The 23,459-nt window shown below is 37.8% G+C and overlaps 1 protein-coding gene across 1 annotated transcript; it reads left to right on the top strand.

Annotated features, from left to right (window-relative positions):
- The first annotated feature begins 9,070 nt into the window (after positions 1-9,070).
- LOC108987593 lies at positions 9,071-21,703 on the top strand. Its single transcript, XM_018960527.2, has 4 exons — positions 9,071-10,215; positions 11,776-12,040; positions 20,282-20,459; positions 21,009-21,703. Exons 1-4 carry the CDS (start codon positions 9,135-9,137, stop codon positions 21,513-21,515), a joined length of 2,031 nt encoding a protein of 676 aa, XP_018816072.1. The 5' UTR covers positions 9,071-9,134; the 3' UTR covers positions 21,516-21,703.
- Positions 21,704-23,459: the final 1,756 nt, after the last annotated feature.

The raw sequence follows: 23,459 nt of genomic DNA on the forward strand, positions 1-23,459 counted from the left end.
TACAGAACCAGCTTTATATAAAAGAAAAGCCATGAGAGTCAATTCACACAAGCAAGAGCACCTAAAAGTGGACCATCGATCCATTAGTGTAGAACCAAATCATAGCATTGGAAGTCTTCTCTCTTGTAAATATTGAAACTCAAAAGTGTGGAAAGACATTGATTCAATATATAGGCTTTGTTTGTACCATTGAATCTAATTTTGTAAATTCTTCGTTAAAATCCCCACCAAGCATTAATAAGCTGGATGAAGTGCGATAGCTTTCAAACACATTTTTGGGAAGTAAGAAGGTAGACAGACACATAGAGAAGATTGATATTATTAGAGCCGAGAATGCTGCCTAAAAGTGTTTGCTTGCTAGTCTTATATTATCATGGTCGGAATTTTTTTATGGTAGATCTTGATAGTTGTCTTTTGAAGTAAAATAGTAGTATAGTACGATGTTAGAGCAAAGAAGACCGATCTTATTAGAGTCGAGGGTCTTACCAAAGATAAATTTTTGGCTTGCTGGCTAGCCTTGTATCTTGGTATGGAATATTTGCTTCATAGATTTTGGTAATTATTTTTTGAAGTAGTAGACATATATATAGTAGGATTGCAAAGAAGACTTACCTTATTAGAGCTGAGTGTAATGCCTAAGAAAATTTTTTACTTCCTAGCCCTTGGTCTAGATTTTGGTAAGTATTTCTTCAAAATCCTTTTTTTTTTTTTTCCCTTCTTCTAGTTACCGTGAGTGCCAATCCCAAGTTTTCTTTTTTGAATGAGAAATTCTATTTGTAATCCTCAAGTGGGGATTGCATGTGCATGCATATTATTAAATGAGAGAAAACATCATTTTAGGAGGGATACTTTTATAATTTTAAAAAATTTTAAAGTTAAAAATAGCCTAGGCTTGCATTGTAGTCCCCATTTGGGGACTGTACCTAGCATTGCTCTTTTTGAATAGCTCTCTCACTGAGAAGACCTATTTATATATATCACTATATTACACAAAGTCACATCTTCGTAAGTTTATTAAAATTCTTTTGTGACTATAATATTTTTTAATAAAAATAACTTCACAATCTGACGTACCACATCAATGAATATCAGTTTGTGAATTCACTTTTGTGAAAGCATTTCTCCTAATTTCTTATAGATTATGGCCATTAGTGAAGAGAAGTTCTCAAGAGAGGAAACCATTGACCAGCATGGATAGTTGAGTTATTGAGAGATACGAATAGATGTAAGAAAGGGGCACCCATAATGGGCACCCCTTCACCTCCTCTTGGGGGTTATGAAGTGGCTTTTAAGCCACTTCATGAGGCTTGATGGCTGGCCCTTAAGCCAGGGGGTTACACTAGAGAGGCTATTTTACATAGTCTCTCCCTCTCTTTAGAGATAACACTTGGATAAACAAGCTCTCTCTAATCACGGCATCTAGGTTGTGGAACGTGTGAGTGTTGCTCTGGTATTACCACGTAGCACACTTCACCATCGAAGATTGTAGATGAACAACGACGCTAGAGAATCCGTAGAACAACTGCACTAGATCCAAAATATTTCCTGTGAGGTAGTATCGCTTCCACTGTATATTCTGATCTAGTATTTCTAACATTGATATCAGAGCAAAAAATTGGTTGTTTCCGATTTATGTTTGGCGTGCATGTTGTGATTTATTTTTCGTGCACGATGAGAATTTTTTTTTTCTCTCTCGATAACCATGGCCACCTGAGAGGTGGTGGTGCACCTCGATGTTAGGCCACACAAGACAACAGCATTGCCATGACAAAGGAGCTACAGTGCTCCAAGAGTGTCATATGAAGCAGCGCAAGGTGGCTTACGGCAGCTGGTGTTGTAGCCGAACCTCGCTACATGCTCCGAACTTGTGCAGCATATCCCACAGTGTTTCGCAACCCATGGTGATGCGGCCGTTGAAAACTAGTGGCCGTGTGAATATTGTTGTGCTCTACTGCAGGTGGTCGCAATGCAGTGATGCTGTGTACGTCTTTGGCGCATCTCTCCAACAAGGGTAGTGCAGCAACTCGCACTGCCGTGCGTAGTGCTGCGCATGAGAGCACTGTAGCCAACGGCACTGCGCCTGCCCAGGGTGCTGTGGCAAACACTGTCGTGCATCAGGCCTAGCGGCAGTTTCTGCCATGAAGGGCTACTTGATAACGCCAAGGAGTGGTAGAGGCTAGAGCTATCGGCAGCACCGTGCTGCATTGCTCATGCCACACGTAGAGGTGTAGTGCAACGCTGCAAGAGGCTCTGCGCAGCACCGGCAGAGTGGTGTTGTGCATAAGCAGTGCCTCAGGAACGCTGTGTGCACCCAGCGGTGCTGCGTGCACAGTGGTGGTGCTGCGCGCTGCCATGGTGCAGTGTGGGCCACAGCTCGGCGACTCTGCCACGGCTACGAAGTGCATCGAGCACTGCAGCGTGGGCGCACCAAGTGGGTGCTGAGCCGTCCATGGCGTCGCGTGCACCAGTTGGGTCATTTTCCATGGTGCTGCTTGCACCGGTTAGGACCGCTGGGTGCATCGCTCGCAGGACATCTGTGCCAAACAGGGCATCACCGCAAAGGGCAGCTCCACCATGGAGATGCACTGCCGCATTGAACAGCGGCATTGCTATTAATGGAGCCACAATGCATCTAATGAAGGCCAATTTTATTTTTTTTTTCCGTTACTGCACTGTAACTGATGCATCGAAGAAAATGAACAGTTTATAACTTTGTGTTATATGTTTACGGGCTGTGAGATGAAAAAGGGCTGAAATGGTTTTCGGCTATAAACTGATTTTTTTTAAATTCGACCCATTTATTTCTTGTTTTTAAAATGCACTACTAGGTAATTTGGGTTGAGCACAGAAGACCCAGGCCTGCTTTGCAGTTGGGCACCTAAGAGGGTGCGGCCCACTCGCAGTCCAAGATCAGGAATTTTTTTTTGACAAAAAAAATGGTGGTATTTTGAACCTAAGAGACCTCACACACAAGAGCTATAAGCTCAACCATTGGGTTAGAGCTTATTGTTAGTGTGTTTGTTGATTTTATTTATTAAATCAGCATGTAATTATGACATATAATATTTATTTTTCTAAAATATTTTTGCATATGGTTATTGAATATATGCATGCCATGAGATTATTCTTGTCACATTTGTTAGGCTTTTTATTTTTATATTATAAATTGCCTACGTTATTATTATTTGTGAATAATAATTATTTAGATCAAATGTGATGTGATTAATTTTGTATATGTATTGTGATTATATGTAATTGTATAAGCTTATTTTATCACTTATATTGTTAGACTATTTTTAAGAATAGTCTTAAATTTTTTAGAATGTGATAAACTAGAGGATTAAGTAGCCCGAGTTTGATTAGTCCATGCTTATTGATTGGCTCAAAATTGATTTCTTTGATCTAGGAAGAAATTATTTTTACATGTGACTAACTCAGTAGATTACTTATCCTAGTGAGAGTATGGTTGAGATTGATTTGAAATTAAATCTCCTATATGATATAAATTTTGCGAAAATTAAGTTAGAAATTAATAATTAAGCATTGAGGCGCAAGAGATGATTAGGAAGCTTAGCGATTTTTCGATCTTGCGACTTGTGTTAATTATTTTTGTTCTGACTTAGATTAACGCGGCAAATTTCTTAGATGTGTGTGCAATTAGATCCACACAGTTTAGTAACTTTGAGATAACCATGAAGAACACCTAGAGATTATTTATGCGACTTAATCGTAGCATTAATCTCCTCCATGAGCAGTAGTTGGAAACGAATAAAGATTATTGTGAGTATCAGATAGTCTTAGACCATCATTATTGTGAAACCTTTGAAAGTTTTAGAATAAAATTGGAAGTGAGCATGGGACGCATACACTACAATGTTTATAGAAGTTGATGAGATCAACTGTCAGATAGCTAAACCACTATTTTGCCTTTGAATCTTGTGGGTGATATCAGAAGTTGCGTATTCTTTTTGTAATGTAAAGATTAATTGCTCCTATATTTGAGGTTGAACATTATAAATCTTGAAGCAACTTAGATTAACTCACATATAAGCACATACCCTCTCTACTTGCTAGTATGTCTGGCAAGTAAGGATATTAAAACTTGAGTGTGCAAGAGTGTTGATGACATTCTTGATTGACACATTTACTTTTTAAAGTTTTTATCAGTGCACCTTTATGTGATATTAGCACTGGTAATCTTGCTCAAGTTTTATTTATCTCTAACGAGAACAAATAGGTTCTTGTAGATATATAAATTTTGGAGCACCCCTTGAGAGTAATGTAATATCAAGCACCTTAGAGGTTTGCATAGTAACTATGGCATAAATCTGAATAATTAGGAACAACTTAATTCAGCCTAAAAATCTTGTTCATGGTTGCACTGATGCAAGATAAGTTTTAGGCTAAGATAATTTTTCGCAAAGTTTTTCTTTTCTCTCCAATAGTGGATTGAAGAATATGAAAAATATTGAGTATTCAAGAAATAAGGATATATAGCTAGTTAGCAGCTAAAACGTCACATACTGCATTTGTTGCACAAAAAGATGTTTTTATTAGCGCTTTTAATGCGATATTTGTGAAGTCTATACCTAATTTGATTTAAGACTTATTAAAAATAGTGGTGTTAGTGAGAATTCCTAGAAGTTTGGAAGTTAGATGGTCACTCATTGACTCAATGGTATTATTTCTTGGGTGGGGAAATGATATACTAAAATATTTTAGGAATTCTCGCTAATGGAGGATGGGTGTAAAGCTTGAGAAATTGAAGATTTTCTCGCTAATGAGATCCCTTTCCTTAGTTTAGAAGAGTCAAAGAGAAAAGGCAATATGAGCATTTTCTATGTGAAAGTTCATATACATGCACACTAAGGACTTTGATAATAAATATATTGTTTCATCATATAAATGCAATCTAAAATTATTTTATGAAAATATATTTTTCAATTAATTTTTTTTTTCGAAATCGCAATCGTATAAGTTATATGATGAGAACAATTATCTCGCAGTTTATTGACCTGCTGAGAATGGTGTTATAAATGAATTATGGCGCAAATCAATTGTTACATCACACTTTGGGTTGATGTAATATGGGGTTGCAACCTTAATTCTGATTTGTTGTCCTTAGATCGAGTTCATTCGCTTTTGAGAAAGGTTGAGTGACTATTTTGTGCAAACGTGAATTCTATTAAAAATCGAGAGGATCTAAGCTTGATCATTTTTTGGTTGAGTCAAGAAAATTATTCTTATTTTAAGCGAGGATGGGGAATTGTGGATTTTTGTAACACTTATTTTTGGAAAGAATGTTTTCATCACGTTTCATTCCACATTACCTTAACCTTAATTTTTTCAAAATTCTTTTTATATAAAATCGCCGAAAATAGTGGGAGTATACATTTGAGTTAAGGTGTACCATTAGTGATAGTGACTCCCAAAAGTTATAAAATATATACGAATTACACGCCATTTTTTTAGTTACATGGTACCATACAAGAATCTAGATAATAGATTGCTAGTCTTACAATATATGCATTATACATGGTACTAACTATTAGCTAGTCAAGTCTTATCTATCCTAACATATGTAATATGTATGATAGCGTATTAGTGATATTATGATGTGTACACATACTAGACTATTAGTCTATAAATATTATTCATAATAATTAACATATACCAATAGAGTATTGAATATAACTATATAAGTTATAATATGAGTATATATGATCACTATATAAATAATACATATTTTTATAACTTGTTTATACTAATCTTAGAGTCGAAAGTACAAGTCAGAGGCGAATCTCGTTGCAGAACCTCAAGTCAAAGTCAGAGGTTAGAGTCAGTCAAGAAAGAACTCTAACTCTTATTCTAATTCCAATAAAAGTGACATTAAAACCTCTGACTTCTATGGTGCGGAGTCAGATAATTGGAGTTTTGCACAACCCTACTACCGCACAGTCAACTACCCTGATTAATTGTTTTTATGAGCAGTTACCCTAATAATTAATTGAAAGCCCCCCACCAATTACTACATAGTATAAGTGGTAATATATGACACAATATGTGAATTCGACACGAAATAAGTTGGCTTTGGTTTGATATAAATGAGTTTGAGTCAAAACTGGTTAACCCAATAAGACATGATTAATAAATATGCCAATAGCTCGAAACCCAAAATCAACCCATATAATATGAATCAATTCTATTTTCAAATTGAAAAAATGTATAATTTTACATGCATTGTTTTGTTGTTGGGATGTATTATTAATATTAGTATTTGACTACTTAATTTCTCAAACTATTAACCTTTTCTTTGTTAATATGTAATTTGATTTTATGAAAATATTAATTTTCTTATATATTATTGATTTGAATATTGATAATAAAATATTTTATCATAAACCTAGTTGTAATTGTGAATGATTTATATAACTATCCATGTATTATATTTGAAATTATAGAGTTATGCTACCTCATGCCCTTTACACTCACACCTTAAATGTGGTCACCAAAGTGGGTATAATTGTTTTTTGTAACATTTCTCCAAAAACAAAACATTACCTAGAGACAAAAAATTTCTCCTTCGGGCTTTGATAAACGTTTGTTTGGTTGTTTCAAACACGGTAGAAGTGCATGAATGGTCAGGCTCCCAAAGCAATAATAACAGATCAAGATCGAGTAATGAAAAGTCCAATTGCTATTGTATTTCCAAATAGTCGTCATATATACTGCCCTTGGCACATCATGTGGAAATTGCCAGAGAAATTGGGAGAACACTCCCAATTCAATGTAGGATTGAAGACTTCCATTTAGAGTTATCTATATGACTCACAAACTTGTGGAGAATTTGAGGATAAATGGGGGCAACTACTTGATACATACAAGCTTGGATCTAATCTTCATTCTGACTTTCATAATTTTTGTCAGTGCTATTTCAATAGGTATCTGTCATTTTGGAATAAGTACTTATTGCATATTGCTCAAAAGATTCAAGTTATTTGAAAAATATTGATCTAGTTATGGGTTCATCCTATTTTAGGATTTTAAAGTTAGATTAAGTACTGAACAATTCTTTTGTTTCTTTATGAACATGTGGTGTAAGCATAGCAAACATGGTTAGAAGTACTAAGCAGCATGAGTACATGAGATTTGAAAACATCTGCACATCCATTGGATGCTAGAAGGGCAAGACATGAGGACATTGAGAGATGAACTAATTTCAATGGACATTAATTTATATGTTGTACTAATTTCAATGAACATTATCTGTGTGGACTCTTAAATTTTCTGTGTGGGTGTGTGAATTTTCTATGTGGGAGCGACTAGGTCCTACTTTATATCCTTGATTGCAAAGTTCATAATCTTGACCTCCTTATTTTGTTAGTCTTGTTGTATTCTTTACCACATGAACAATGGAGTTAATATGATAATTGGGTTCATTTGGTAAGCGATTTCAAGGTCACTTTTGTCGTTTTGGGGTCCATTTTGAGGATAAATGTAGCGGCTTGGATATGCCATTATAAATATAGATTTCCACCTTTTTGTTTTGGTTGGTAAAGTGCTGAGCTTCTCATTTGTATTCCAGACTATATAGTTTGAACTGGAGTTAAATGAAAGTAGTGATGAGTTCATTTCTTTCACTTTGCCCCTTTATTTGTGTAGCTGCAAGTCGAATATAGAGCTTGATGGGAGACTCTCACTACTCATAAAGAGAATGAACATTACTACATATGTTATCTCTTCTGCCCCATCAAATAAGATTGATATCATACCATAGATTTTTTTTTTTTTTTTCATGTCCTGGTAAATCAGGAGATGGTATGTGTAATTTAAGAGCCCCTCCATTTAAGGGTCCCTCAACACTTGAATCTTTACTTGGGAAGTAAAAAAAAAAAGGCTATAAGTTGGATAATTTTGATACAAACAAAAACTCATGCTGCTGAATATATCATTATAGTAATACCGATCAACTTTGTCCATACACTAACAGTAACATTAACAGTTTGATAACATTAACATTAATAACAACAACACCATACATCTTTTTTTTTTTTTTTTAAGTAACACCATACATTTACTGTCCATAAAGTCGTTGACTAGCTATTTACATGTGCCCTATATTGTTGATCCAAACGAACCAAAAACTATTACAATTGATAAAACTCAGTATAGACACAATAATATTCGTGCACACCTATTTTCTACGATTCACTATCGAAGTCCGCTATCAAGCTTGTGAAACTCATTCCCTCTCTCTCTCTCTCTCTCTCTCTCTCTCTCTCTCCCCTTAGTTTATCTTCATTTCTCGGAACTTTATATTCGTGCAACAATACATCATCATCCCTCTTTCGAGTTGTATATTCTCTTATCAAAATTTTCTCCTCTTTCAATTGAAGAGAGAGATTCGAACGGGGGTGGAGGACCAGGAAAACAACCACACTAGGCGGGGTGAGAATTAGTTGATAAACCGTGACGGTTTCACACCAAGTTTGCCATGTCAATAGGTGTGTGGTGTATGGTTTTAGATTGGACTCAGAATAGAATTTCTTGAAATTATATTAATTCGATTAAAAAATAAATATACAGATAAGCTTAACTCATCTATATGAAACATGTTAAATATGTTATATTCAAGTTAATCCAATTAAAATTAATTATTAAACGAATTAAGCGAGTCGTGTCGTATTACCTATTATTTATATGGATCGTGTTAGGATTTAGGGTCAAACTCATTTAATTAAACAGGTTATGTTTGGATTGATCCATATAATCTAGGACAATAATGAGCGTGCCCTCTAGTGCATTTCTAGTTTTTTTTCTTTTTCTTTTAAATATTTTTTAGATATGTTTAAACATTTTAAATAAATATATATATTTACTAGGTGTTACTTTCTTAACTATTGAAAAAAATAAAAAAACGATAATTAAAATAAGAGACTAGATTGCATTTCCTATAATCTAATACTCATAATTACGTTAGGCTAACCCTAGAGAGTCTTTGGCACGAGCAGCCTAAAGTTTCACGTGGGGATCACTCATCCCTCAAAAACTCTGTTTAAAACCCCAACACTCGCCCTGTTCTGCTCTCTTTTAAGGCAGAACCCTCTCTCTCTCTCTCTCTCTCTCTCTGAATCATGGATTCTGATGGATGCTTCGGTTGCAAACAAAGAATCACGGAGATCGGAGACACCCAAGAGTCTCTCACACCATCTCCCCCGTCACTGCAATCGTCCACTCCTCTTTATCCCCAGGAAAATAAAGAAGAGCAAGGGATTGCTGAGAACAAGAAGCTGAGCTTCCTTCCTGACTCCAAGAAGGCAAGCTGTTCTCATCTTGAGGCATCTCAGATCATAACTGAAGAAAATCAAGAACTGGATTTTACTTCTTTTGCTCGACAAAGTCGAGAAGTGTTGGGTTCTTTGGTTTCTGGTAATGGGGGTTTGAGGAAAATGGTCGAGGATTTTGGTCAAGGCGTGGAAAAGATTGAGGATTTCAAAGGAAAGCACGAAAAGGTTGGTTCTGTGAAGGGTGAGGATGAAGAGAGTTTCAAAGAAAGCTCTTCGTCTGGTTTTACTGAAAAGAAAGAGGAGGCCTTTGTGATAAACGAAGTGGGTGCCGAGGTGGGCTCTTCTGTTAAAGAAGTTAACGACGAATCGCCAAAAGAAATGGAATCTCGAAGTCTCTTGGAAGTGAAAAAGAAACAACTTTTGGAGGAGCTTGAAGTTGTGTTGATGGCTGAAGATAAAACGCATTCGGGAAAAGTCTCTGATTTTGAGGGTTCTTTGAAGATTGAAGTAATCGATCAAACGGCATTGATTAAATTCAATGACCACTGTGCAGGGAGGAAAGAGAACAAGGATGTGAAACAAGAAGTGGATGGAAAGAAGGTGAGGAGGTCACGTAGAAAGGCTAAAAAGGATTTCGAGTTGAATGGGAGGCCCAAGAATGTCCTTGTGAAGGGTCAAAATGAAAATGGGTGTAGAAACAATGGGGATGGAACCAAGAAGGTATACTCGAGGAAGGAGATGGAGGCCCTGAGGTTTGTAAATATTGTAGAGCAACGGGAAATCTGGAAAGAGATATACAACATGCTCGGGGCTGCTGTTGCGAGGGAGTACGATGACTTGGCAAGCTCTAAGAATCAGAAGCATATCCACTTGAATCTTGATCCTCGGCCTCGCTTCGCGAAGAAGGAAGGGGCCCCTGCGATTCTCAGTAAGTGCTATTAATTCCTTCACATTTATGGTTGTTTTGTTGTGATGAGTTTCAGTTCACAGCATTTTATTTGAATTGTGAAAACATTATGAATGAACTTGTTTCTGTGGATGCTATGTTTCAATTAATATGAAGGATTGTAGGTCCATTATTTACGCGTTGACTGTAAATTCCCTTGTATCTTGTTAATGTGAACTTTTTTTGTTTGGAATAGTTAGTGGCATCATTATCTTTTGTAGTGTAACGTTGCAATATCAGAAATATGTTAATGACGTTGATGATTCACTAGCTGTGAGAGTTGTACCAGATTACCGTGAGTAATAGAAGTTATTCCTGGCAGCATTTGGAATTTCTAAATTACTTTAAATAGATGTATGAAAATGAAATGTTGCTTCCTAAAATATAATGACCCGAGAGTCAGGAAGAACAGTATAGAAGAAGAACATGTCTGAGGAGGTGAGGACTGGTAACTGGTAAATTTCTTCTTCTAATGGAAGGTCACATTGCTTGCTTTTGAAGATTCCAGCGAGGAACTGTTAATTTTTTTAATACTCTTGGATATTCCTCTGAGGTGCTAACGTAAGGTGTATTTAGATTGTTGTGATCTTCAATATTGAAAGACTTGCCAGTGTTGGGTATGTTAGACCTTGGAAAACCTTTATTAAATTTCTAAACTACAGGTGAAATTCTCAAGGTGGTTCCCAATTATTAGAAATAACTCCCTTTCATCTCCTGGTTGACTTGCAGAAGCTTTAGGTAATAGAAGGATGCGAGATCATTAGTAAGCTGTTTTGGTAAAAAGGAAAGTGATTCTTGTAGAGCCTAAATTTACGACCTCAATTCAAACTTAAATAACTCTTCAGTGGAGATTTGTATTTGTGACTTGTGCTAAGTTCTTCTAGAGTACAAGGTAAGTACATGGTATATGCGGCCACCTCTTCCTAGAATTGTAATAGGGATTGGAAGGTTTCTGGTGTTCCATGTTTCTAATCTCTTTTGGCTGCTGCAGTCTTTCTCTAAAATACCCTGTTCCTGAATTAAAATCTTTCCTCAAGAACTTGTTGAAGATCATAGAGCTTTCTAAGACCTTTTATTTGTGCACCCTTTCTTACTTGGTTTTTAGGCCTGGTTGGTCAATTTGATGGCTCCAATTCTATTGTGCACAGGGATAGTTGCTGCAAGAGGAAGGAATCACATGAATGTCTTTGTGCACTGAAGAATGGCCTACAGGAACCTGCAGAAGAACTATGTGCAACATTTACCATATATGTTCCTGATTTGTAAACTGGGCACATGATGATTGTTGTGTATACGTTGTGTCCAGTCTTGTACATTGCTGTTGATGGGTTTAGGAAAACATTCTTTTGTAAAGGAAAAAAAATAAAAAAGCAATTTGGTTGAGTTGTTTGACTAACCATATGAATCAAAGCAGATGATTTTACTTCTTCACCATTACTTGCATAGATGTCAAACTTAAGCACTTTAATTCTCCTTCTTTCCTCTAGATGATACTTCACGGTATTTAGAACTGTGTTGCTAAAATTTTATGGTGGCTTCCAGGGGAAGCATGTGCTGAAAATATGGATTGTGGCCTTATAAGCATGGAAAATAATGAAACAGAGAGTCTGTTTCTCGTGGATCCCTCTTGTTGTCCGAATGTTAGTGATGGAGATGGCTACACAGGTCTAGAAAAAGAGAACAGTGAAGATGATGACAGTGATGAAGATTTTGCAAGCATACAGAAACCTGCCTTTTCAGTTGAAGGAGAACCCAATTTTGAGTCTGGTCCTCCAGAAGATGGATTAGAATATTTGAGGCGTGTTAGGTAAATCATTTCTTTCTTATTTTTTTTCTTTATGTTTTTCTTTTCAATTTATTTATAGAAGGCTTTTCTTTGAAGAATATACTAAGGCACCTTTTTACTTATCAAATAAATAAATAAATAAACTAAGGTACCTTTGACTTTCGAAAATAAAACTGTTATTATAAAAGATTTCATCTAAAGTCCTTGGATATTTTTCTCTCCGTACACTTCTATGATGGGAGGACTGTTCCGGTCATTTTTGTTGGAACCAATTTTCTATAGCATTTTTATGATTATTCTAGTGTTTCATGACAAACATGGGCTTCCTAAAACACCTTATAATAGAAACAAAGGTATTTATTTTATCGTTGGAGGGGGGAAACCATTGTCATACCACGAAGAGGAGTAGGAAGGTCACTAAGGAGATGGTGCTCAACCATGCCAGTGATTGTTGGTTGGCGAATATGGTCAGAGTGCTCACTATCGGTGGGAAGAAAAACTTTTACAAGACATATTATGATGGGACGACCAAGGCTCTGTTTGCTCATAGGAGTTCTAATGCTTTCGGGTGTTTCTTGGAAGTAACAAACTATTGTGGTGGCAGTGGGGGTCGAGGTCTTCTAGCAATCCCTAAAGGAACATAAGGAAATGGCTAGAAAAGCATGCTTTGTCCATGCATATTCCGGCAAACAAGGCTCTAGCATTCGCTCCATGTCTAGACAGAGTGGTGAACAAGGGGAAAGAGATGGGGAGGCAGGCCAAGTCGTATGTAAAGGCCGTGATGGGTGGAAAGGGTGGCAGTGCCCGGTGGTACATGCTACTCCTTGGCGTTACATCAAGGAGAAAAAACAAAATGGGGTGCATAGCAGGGGAGTGTATCAGCACTGCAAAGAAGTATGGTCGACGTGATGTACCGGAAATAGGGAGTGGAGGTTTGTCCTATGTCTATCCAGCAGAAAGTGAGATGCAGATGGCCTTGTCTGATTTGAAAGAGTAGTTTTTTTGGTGTGAAGGAGGAACTTGGATTATTGAGAAAGGTGGTAGAAGCTATTCTTTGTAAAGTGGACATGGGCTTGGGCCTGGGCCTGGGCCTGGGCCAAGGCCAATGGTATTTTGAAAAAGAAAAAGCCAAGGTGGTAAATGGGTTGAATCCACTCAGGCCCGATAAAGGAAGGGCAAAGATTGGTTTGGGCCGGACAGGCCCAAATCGCTCTCCTAGAATGAAATGGAGGCTAAAACGGACTAGGCCTTCTTTCGAAAAGGGAAGCCACCAATCTTTGCGCTAGCAACACCTGGGATTGTTTCCGGCAGCACTTATGCTGAAGACCTAACGTTAGTACCAACTGAGTCTGTGCAAACTCGTACACCGATGCTCTGTGGGCTGAATTGCGAAACTATGGGAGAGCAACTGTTTTGTGGGGGTGGCACATGCTCGTGTGCTGGTGCTCTCTAGGCTGCCTCCTGTCACCAAGGCGGTAGAAGCTATTCTTTGTAAAGTGGACATGGGCTTGGGCCTGGGCCAAGGCCAATGGTATTTTGAAAAAGAAAAAGCCAAGGTGGTAAATGGGTTGAATCCACTCAGGCCCGATAAAGGAAGGGCAAAGATTGGTTTGGGCCGGACAGGCCCAAATCGCTCTCCTAGAATGAAATGGAGGCTAAAACGGACTAGGCCTTCTTTCGAAAAGGGCTCCACGTCCACATCTGGCCCCGTTGGCCTGTTTCCTGGCCAGGGAAGCCACCAATCTTTGCGCTAGCAACACCTGGGATTGTTTCCGGCAGCACTTATGCTGAAGACCTAACGTTAGTACCAACTGAGTCTGTGCAAACTCGTACACCGATGCTCTGTGGGCTGAATTGCGAAACTATGTGAGAGCAACTGTTTTGTGGGGGTGGCACATGCTCGTGTGCTGGTGCTCTCTAGGCTGCCTCCTGTCACCAAGGTGGAGGAGACAACGGTCCAAATGTCGCTGGGAGGCCTAGAGCATTGTGGGAGGCCATAGAAACTTCCGTCGGAGACTTCTGTGTTGGCGTCTGACTGGCGTGCCGTGCAGTTCATTGTTTCGGCGTTGGAAAATAATTTTGTAGCCGAGAAACAGTTGTCTGTCGTTTGACAGAGTGCATTACCAGTGGGTGAAACCTTTCATATGAAGGGAGAGGTCGAAATGGAAGGAACATTGGTTTTATTTGAGTCTAACAAGGGGGGAGATGCAACCGCTACTAATGATGGTGGCTAAAGGTAGGGAGGATACAAGGAGGGGTAGGTCATTTGTTAAGGTGGAAGAACCCACTCCTCTAAACACTTTTCATCTCAGTGTGTCAAATTGGGTAATCCAAAAAGTTATGGAGATTAAGAACAAGTTTGGGGAGTAAGATGAAATGAGATGATAATTTTGTAAATAGTAGTAAGATAGTTTGTAAATAGTAGTGAGATAGTTTAAGTTAATATGTTATGGGGTTTTGGGAAAGGAGAGAAAAAAAGTTGAATAAAAAATATTATAAAGTTAAAATATTGTTAGAATATAGTTTTTTAATATTATTTTTGTTTGGAGATTTGAAAAAGTTTAATTGTTTTTTATTTTTTGTTTAAAATCTTAGGAAAATTGTAATGATTAGTTTGAAAGTATTTGTGTTTGAGTGATCTATTCCTTAATTCGGCTAAAAAAAGTGGAAGAGAACTTAAGAGGCTTACGTGGGCAATGAATGATTATGTTGGGGAGAAGAGCTGTAACTGGTGGTGTCTCAAGGGGAGGGGTAAGATGGTTGCTTTATAAAGCCAAAAATAATATTATGGAATGTGAGGGGGGCTACATGAACATAATAAACGGCTCGAAATTAGAAATTTACTTCGCCAATAGACAGGAGATATTATTTGCTTACTAGACCAAGTTGGAAGTCATTACTAGAAAACTAGTCTGAAGTTTATGGAGAGGGCAACATGTAGGGTGGTCGTACTTGCCATCTAAAGGAGCATCCGGTGGTGTCCTAATTACGTTCGATAAAAGGGTGGAGGAATGTGTGGGTGATTTCACTATGGCTTGCTCTTTTATGAACTTAGAAGACGGCTTCCAATGGTGGGCATTTGCTGGAGTTTATGACCTGAATATTGATTCAGAGAGAAGGCCATTGTGGGAAGAATTGGTGGGACTTCTTAGTTGGTGGGAGTTACCAAGCTGCATAGGGGGTGACTTTAACGTAACTCGCTTCCCGAGTGAAAGATCGGGTGTGTCCCACATCACTCCCACGATGACGGAGTTTTCTGATTTTATTTCAGAATAGGAGCTTATGGATATTCCATTAAGTGGAGGTACGTTTACTTGGTCCAACAATTGAGAACTCTCATCATGGTTGAGGATTGATAGGCTTTTGTTAACTCCAGACTGGGAGTTACATTTTCCGGATGTAACTCAAAGGAGCTTACCCCAATTATGCTCTTATAACTTCCTCATCATTTTAGATTATGGAGGCATCCAAGTGAGTAAAATGTATTTTAAATTTGAGAATATTTGACGGTTTTGTAGACAGGATTGGACAATGGTGGTCTTTTTACAATTTTCAAGACTCTCCAAGCTTTAATGGCAAGAAAGTTAAAAGTACTAAAATGATATGAAGTTATGGAATGAACAAGTTTTTGGCAATGTGATTCAACAGATGATATAAGATTTGGAGGGCGAGAAGGAGGCAAAAATTCTCTCTGAATCCGAGAGAACTTGCAAGAGCCAGGTAGTCACATAACTTGAAATAGTAACATTGATGGAGGAGATCTCTTGGTGACAAAAATCAATTGCACTATGGCTCAAGGAGGGAGACAAGTGCATGAAATTCTTCCATAGGGTGGCTAATTCTCATCAGAGGAACAATTCTATGGATATGTTGATGATAGATGGGGTAGTTTCCTCGAATCAACTAGTCATCAAGAACCACATCGCGCAGTATTAACACCTACTATCTGAACAGCACACCAGGCGACCGGTGGATGGTATAACTTTTTCAGCATTAGATCAAAAGTGTGTAGGGTGGCTAAAGAGGCATTTTGAAGAAGATGAAGTGTGCAAAGTAATCCGTGGCATGGCTAGTGACAAGGCTATAGGCCTTGACAGTTTTACCATGGGCTTCTTCCAAGCTTGTTGGGAGGTGATTAAGGGTGATTTTATGTGGGTCTTTCAAGATTTTCATACTAATGCTAGATTTGAAAAAAGTCTTAATGCTACCTTCTTATCATTCATTCCCAAAAAGATGGGATCCGCGGATGTTAGAGACTATCGCCCCATTAGCTTTGTGAATGAGGTTTACAAGATTCTCTGAAGTGTTAGCAAATAGATTGAGTTTGGTGATGGAAAAGTTAATTTCGATTATGCAAAATGCATTTGTCAAGGGTAGACAAATCCTAGATTTAGTCTTAATTACAAATGAAGTTTTGGATGGACGACCCAAATCTAGAAAACCAAGTTACTCTTTAATATTAGATATGGAGAAAGCCTATGTTCGCGTCACTTGGAAGTTCTTACTTTATTTACTTGCAAGATGTGGCTTTGGGGAGAAATGGATGAATTGGGTAGAGTATTTGCATCTCTACAGTTCGCTTCTCTATCTTGGTGAATGGTTCACCGGTGGATTTCTTCGACTCATCCCATGGTTTGAGACAGGGGGACCCGTTCTCTCTTACTTTTTTTATGCGTCATGGAAGCTCTCAGTAAGATGGTTTTCTCTACTGTTTCTCAGTAGAGAATGGTGATTATGGCTCCATTGACATTTCTCACCTGCTCTTTGTTGACGATACTCATCTTTTGTGGAGCAAACTTAGAGCATATCCAATTTTTGAGGGCTCTACTACTCTGTCTTGAAGCTGTTTTTAGCTTGAGAGTTATGCCCCATTTGGATACAAAAACACTCTCAACTTATTTCATCTCATCATTACATTTTTTTCAAATTTCTATACAAAATATAATAAACAATTCAACTTTTTAAATTCTCAAAACAATAATAATATTAAAAAATAATAATATTCTACTAATATTTTATTCAACTCATCTAAAACCATCTCATTTTACTATCCAAATGAGCCCTAATTTCTCAAAGTCTAAGACCTCGTTTAGATGTTGAGCTGAGCTGAGCTGAAATGAGTTAAGTTCTTTATGAATAGTAGTGAGTTGAGATGGTAGAGTGAGTTTTATGGGGCCCACCTAAGATGAGTTTAGATGTATTTGGATGATAAGATGAGTTTAAATGTATTTATAGAAAGTTAAAAAAAGTTGTGGGTCCTGCGTATGAAAAGGTATTGAGTTGAAAAAGGTTGTGGGTTAAACGTATAAAAAGGTTTTGAGTTGAGATGAGTTTAGTGATTTGAGAGTTGAGTGTTTGGATGTTAAACTCAATTTAAAATTAGACTGAACCAAGTTCCAAACGGGGCCTGAATTGGTGCCAATGGGAATTGTCCCCAAAGCAGAGTATTTTGCCTCTCTCTTGGGAAATAAGGTATAATCTCTACCCCTGAAGTATCTTGGCTTATCATTGGGTGTTTCCTTTAGGATTTGGAATGGCGTGGTTGAAAAGGTGGAGCACAGATTAGCTTTTTGGAAGGGGTTGTATTTGTCGAAATGTGCTAGGCTCACTTTGAGAAGTTACAATGGGACTTCTTATAGAGTGGATTGGGAGAAGGGTTTAAATTTTATTTGGTTAATTGGTTAGCGATCTGTACTATAATTTATGGGGGGTGGATTGGGGATTCGCAACTTAGGTGCCATTTGGATAGTGAGTTGAGATAAAATTTGAAAGTTGAATAAAATTTTGTTAGAATATTATTTATTATTATTATTATTATTTTAGGATTTGAAAAAATTGAATTGTTTGTTATATTTTGTGTGAGAATTTGAGAAAGTTGTAATGATGAGATAAAACACTTTCACTGTCCAAATGGAGGTACCAACACGAAAGTGGAGCCTTATGGAATTCTGTTATAGATTCACAGTTTGGGGAAGTTTGGAGAGGATGGTACTCGAATGAGGTATGCGATATTCCGAAGACATGAACATGTGGTGGGCGACGACTTTCGTGTCAGATTTTGATATGACAAATGGTGTGGTGAAAAGGATGCAGCAATAACCGATGTCTTGGTCTTTTCTAGTGGCTTCCTCTTAATGGAATGTTGATTCATTAGGGTAGCCCAAGATTGGAAGTTGGAGGCTATCACAGATTTCTATGTGGCATTCTATTTTGTAAGCATGATAGGGAGTACCATCGATAAGATGTGCTGGATGCCCTCCAAGAAAGGTAGATTCACTGTTAGATCATTTTTATTAAGTTCTAATGAGTCCCGGAATGACCATGTTCCCATGGAAGAGTATATGGCAGACGAAAGCTCATTTAAAAGCAGTTTTTTTCGTATGGACAATATCATTGAACAAGATTCTCACCACATATTATTTAAGGAAACGTCAGGTAATGGTGTTGGACTAATATTGCATGTGTAAGAAAAATGGTGAATCAATAAGTCATCTGCTTTTACATTGTGAGGTGGCTAGGACCATGTGGGATGATTTTTTCGTGAGACTTGTCTTGGGTCATGTCTTGTAGATTGTGGACTTCCTTACAAGCTAGAGAGGCCTCCAAGGTAACTCACAAGTGGCAGCAATATGGAGAATAGTTTCTATATGTATTTGTTGATGTATTTGGCTAGGAGAAATGATAGAAGCTTCGAACATCGCGAGAGTGGGCCATTGTTTTATCTTTTATTTTTTTTAAATAGGTGAAGATCCCCCTGTCCACGGGCCATTGTTTGTAATGAGCTAAATGTCCATGATTTCTCCTTTCGATTGAAAAAATCTAATTGGGTGCTTCTCATGTATACTCCTTGTGTACTTGAGCTTTGCCTACTTCATGATTACCTATAAAAAAAAAAAACTGAGGTACAAAGCAATGCCTGAGCATTTATTTGGAACTGGTTTGATTATGTAGGTCCAAACTGGGACCCATATTATTGATGCGTGCTGAATTAATGCGCAACATGACTAGACATGTGCCATAGTTGGCCTCATCTTGCCAGACTCTTGAAATCAAGGCTTTTGGAATTGGAATCAGTCTTGGCATGACTTTGTATCCTTCCTTTTGTTTTTCAACTTCTAAACCTAGTGGTTCAAAGTCCTTAAGATATGGAATATGGTTTCTTACACCTCATTTGAACCCTTAAAACCACCCTTTCCATGCCACTTGCTTGCCAAAGCTATCAAGAATATCTTTGTGTTTATTGGTACATGGTATCCAAATTGGGATACCTTTGCCTCCAATATACCAAATTTAACAACCAGGAAAGAAGAGTGATTCTTTTCCATAATGGTATGCCCAATTACTGTTATTATCTCAGAGATGGTGCAAAGATGAACTCTGAAAACTCTTTAGGGGTGTGGATGCCAGCAATCACGTGTGAAATAAGAATTTTTGTTGACCTAAATAAATTGCATGGGGCCATCATCTTTGACAATCATTTGGGCTCACTTGCTAAAACACTGAAAGGGACCATATCTAAGATCTTACCTTATGGGTTTTGCTATGGCTGGACTAGAGCTGCAAATGGCCTTTAATGGTCCATTATGATGAAATTACATGTTATTTATTTAGTGTGCAAAATATTCCCATTTTTACTTGTATAAAAAAAAAAAAAAAAGGTTAAGACTGCAAAAATCTGACTGTTAGAGGTGGTTAGGTTTTTAGTACAATCACTGTCCTTGTTGCCAGAGCATGTGTCAGAAATCTCAATGTAGTGATTGATATCTATGGAGATATTCCAAATGATTTATTTATAATATTAACTTATGAACTATACACTATGTTGCCTACTAGCCAGCCAAACGTTTTGAATCTTGCGTTTAAAGACTCATATAGGTTGAAGCAGTCGCAACACGTGGGGGAGAGAGTTTTTTTTTTTTTTTTTGATAGAGTGGGGGAGAGAGTTAATTGGTGCACTTTGACCATGTATCGAAATATGTTCCTTTATAGAATTAGTGTATGACAACTATTTTACTACTTTTACACAACTCTTCAGTAAAACTGTTTTTTTTTTTTTCATTTGAATCCGTCAAAGTCAAAACAAAATTCAAATAAATTCAGAAAATAACAATATTTAATTGAAGTGCTGTGTAAAAGTTATAAAATAGTCGCATCTGTATCCATTTTTAATTTTCCCCCCCTTAGATTTAACACTCAATCTTTATGAAAAATGGAGCATTGCAATATTCATATCAGTCTAAAGAATTTTTCTCTCTTGCTTAGGTGGGAAGCTGCTCAGATTCCAAAAGTGAAGGTAGCCAAGTTTGATGGGAGTAAATTTAACAAAGAACAGAGTGTTTATATGCCCCAGATTCCAGATATTGCCCAGTGTCCTGAACATCTACTACCATTGAAACAATGGGAGGATTCATTTCTTGCTGATTTTTCAGAGCTACGGCTGGTAGTTCTTATGGCCTCGGTTTTTCTTTTTTCTTTTTAAATTATGTTTATGTTTTTGTTTCTGGTCTCTTTTTATTTGCTTCTTTGTGTGTCTCTCTTCAGAAGGGGTAAAGCCTGTATCTCTTCATTTCTTCATGAGGCATTGAGGCAGCAATAAGAGTTGTACGAAATTATCTTATATCTAACATTGCAAAATATCTACCCTCGTTCCCTATCTCTTCATGCACATTCCCAGAAACGTACTGCTGCCATTGCCAAAATTGTTTTACTGAAAGGAATGATGCTGTAGAAATAAAGAAAGTTCTATACTCCTTTGGGTTTTGGAAAAATCATGAGATAAGAACTGCCACATATGCTTATGAAATAAAACAACTTCCGGCAGTTTCTTTTGTTATACTTCTCTGAAGGTTTAAAATTGTTAAAATAGCTGCGTTTGGTCATGAATCTTGAATGCATGACTTTTAATTTTCTCAAGGAGTTCTCTATATCTTGAATCATGAATATCATTTGAAAAGAGTAGTTGACTTTTTTTTGTTCTCTTAATTTTCAGGCCCTGTCACGTCTTGAAGGTTCTAGTGAAAAGCTGCAATCTTTGGATAATATTCACAAAACTTTGGATACCGACACTGTCCATTCAAATCAGTCTCATGATTCTTCCAGGCCTCAATGTACTGTCGATGACCCATCAATATTTACTGCTGAAGATGTTGAGAACTCTCAACCTTTGGGATACCCAAAGACTCTTGCTGAAAATTCCGGCCCTTTCTTGTCTGTGATTTTAAGAATGGACTCGGTAACTCGAGTTTCAACATTGAGAAAATGCATAAGCTCAGTAGAGAACATGAATGCTCTGTCAAGAAATGATTGTTTGTGGCTGTTTGCCCTATGTGCTGCTGTTGATACTCCGTTAGATGCTGACACTTGTGCTGCCCTTCGGAGCATGCTTCGGAAGTGCGCTACATTGCGAGCTGTGAAGACTGAACTTGACGATGAGGTTGTAATGCTAAATATTCTGGCCACAGTTGCAGGCAGGTATTTTGGGCAGTCAGGAAGGTGAAATGTCCTGGTAACTATTATCTGTTTTGCTAATCATAAAAGTTTGTTGAGCAAACTGAGACTTAAGGCAATTATTATAAAAGTTTTCTCCCATGCAAGAAGATATAAACATCCAAACTCCTAAACTAACCCTCCAAAATTTCCTAAGTTTCACCAATATATTGCAGTTAGGCGGATTGGTTTTCTCATTTCTCGTATGGAATGATTAGGATATTTTTTATTTTTTATTTTTTGATAAACTGAGATTCCTTGAACCAAATCGACTACTATCCTTGATGTTTAATGTTAACAATTATAAAATGTTAGATACCAAATCGTTATTCACTCTTATCTAGCTGTATGGATGATGGATATCATTTGCTGTGATAATCCAGACTTAGCCAAGTCCTCTTACTTCTATTATTTTTGGCCTTAGTCCAAGAATTTAGCCCACAGAAGATGTTAAGATGGGGAACCTAGTAAGTGACAAAAGCCTTACCTATTTGCTAAAGACAAACGCGCCCAAGCCCACAAGAAGGCTTAAAGAATAGTGATTTTTGACCGTTTAAGAGATTTAAATAAAAACCAAATTAGTGTTTTAAATTATAAAGGAGAGGCCCTTAAGTTTTTCCCAAGCTTCAATCACTTGAGCTTTGGGAAGGGAATTTAGGTTGGACAAGCAACTTGCCACTTGGCAAGCATGCAACCATGCTTCTAGAAGCCGTTTGTAAGAAGGAAAGGAAAAGCCATTTTTGGCCATAGGGAAGAAGTGCCACTTACACACATGAGCTTGAGTCTTGAAGAAGGGAAGAAGGCCAAGGGATTTTCTGTTTTTGAAGAAGCCACATGCCACTTGGCAATCATGCCATATCCTTCCACTAGATTCATTGTATTTGGACCCAAAATGGAAGAAGGAAGGAAGGGATCTCGGGCATGGAAAGGTACTCATACGCCACTTGCCACATGGCATCCATGCATGAGCCCTAGGGACTCTAGAGGATCTAATCATGATGAGGAACATCTAGGGTTTTGGCCATGAGTCTCCACACACCCCTCATCCAAAACATAGGTTCAATGAACCTAGACCATAAAAAGGTGGAAGAAGGGTTTAGGGTTTTCGGCCAGGGCAAGGAATTGCCATTTTTCATCCATGCAAGAAGTGTCTCTTGACATTACCAAGAGAAGCAATGATGAGAGAAGAAGAAGGGGCGGAATTTCGGCCAAGGGAAGAAGCAAGACGCCACATGGGCGCCCATGCACAAAGGGACCCTTTGGTTTCCACATCAGAAGTGATGATAGGAGAGAGAATGATGGGAATTGAGGAAGTCATTTAAGGAGGGCATTAATGGAACCTGCATCCTACCCCCACCGAAGGCACACCAAAGGTCAGTTTGTCCCATTTTCAGATTTTCCTCTCCTCTCCTCTCCTCTCCTCTCTCAATCTTGCCTACCTTAGGGAAAGAAAGTCAAACACTATTTTCCTTCCATCCGACACTCTCTTCGCACAAGCATAGGAAGGAAGCTTCGGACGTCACGTTGGAGAGGTTAGCATGATGAGAATCTTCATGTTTCTATCTCACTCTCTTCTCATGAACACACACGCACTTGCAACGGTTTTTGAGTTGAAGTCGGTTCGGCTTGAGAGAGAGTAAGGGATGTGTGTTATGTCCTTGTCATGAATCTTATGGGATCTATGGAGTATTTGGTTCAATCATGCTTAATCTTATTGAGTGTGGGTTGTCTAGGATTTTCTCAAAAAACCCGAATCATCAATGGCCAAATGAAAATGAAGGAACCCTTATAGAGTTGGGTAACTCACGGCCACCACTAGGGCTTCCATGAAGACACAAGTTAGAAATCCTTGCACATCTTCAAGAACTTTCGGCCATAGAGTTGTTATACACACACTATGCTATTTTCACACAATGCACGTAAGTAACTATTAGGGTTACAAGGATCAATTAGC

Source organism: Juglans regia, chromosome 7 (assembly GCF_001411555.2).
Source record: "Juglans regia cultivar Chandler chromosome 7, Walnut 2.0, whole genome shotgun sequence".
Taxonomy (NCBI): Eukaryota; Viridiplantae; Streptophyta; class Magnoliopsida; order Fagales; family Juglandaceae; genus Juglans; species Juglans regia.

Excerpts from the sequence above, each read along its gene's own strand:
- LOC108987593 (XM_018960527.2), top strand. The coding sequence starts at position 9,135 with ATGGATTCTGATGGATGCTTCGGTTGCAAACAAAGAATCACGGAGATC. Across the intron at positions 10,216-11,775 it reads AGGGGCCCCTGCGATTCTCA|GGGAAGCATGTGCTGAAAAT; the intron begins GTAAGTGCTATT and ends GGTGGCTTCCAG. Across the intron at positions 12,041-20,281 it reads GAATATTTGAGGCGTGTTAG|GTGGGAAGCTGCTCAGATTC; the intron begins GTAAATCATTTC and ends TCTCTTGCTTAG.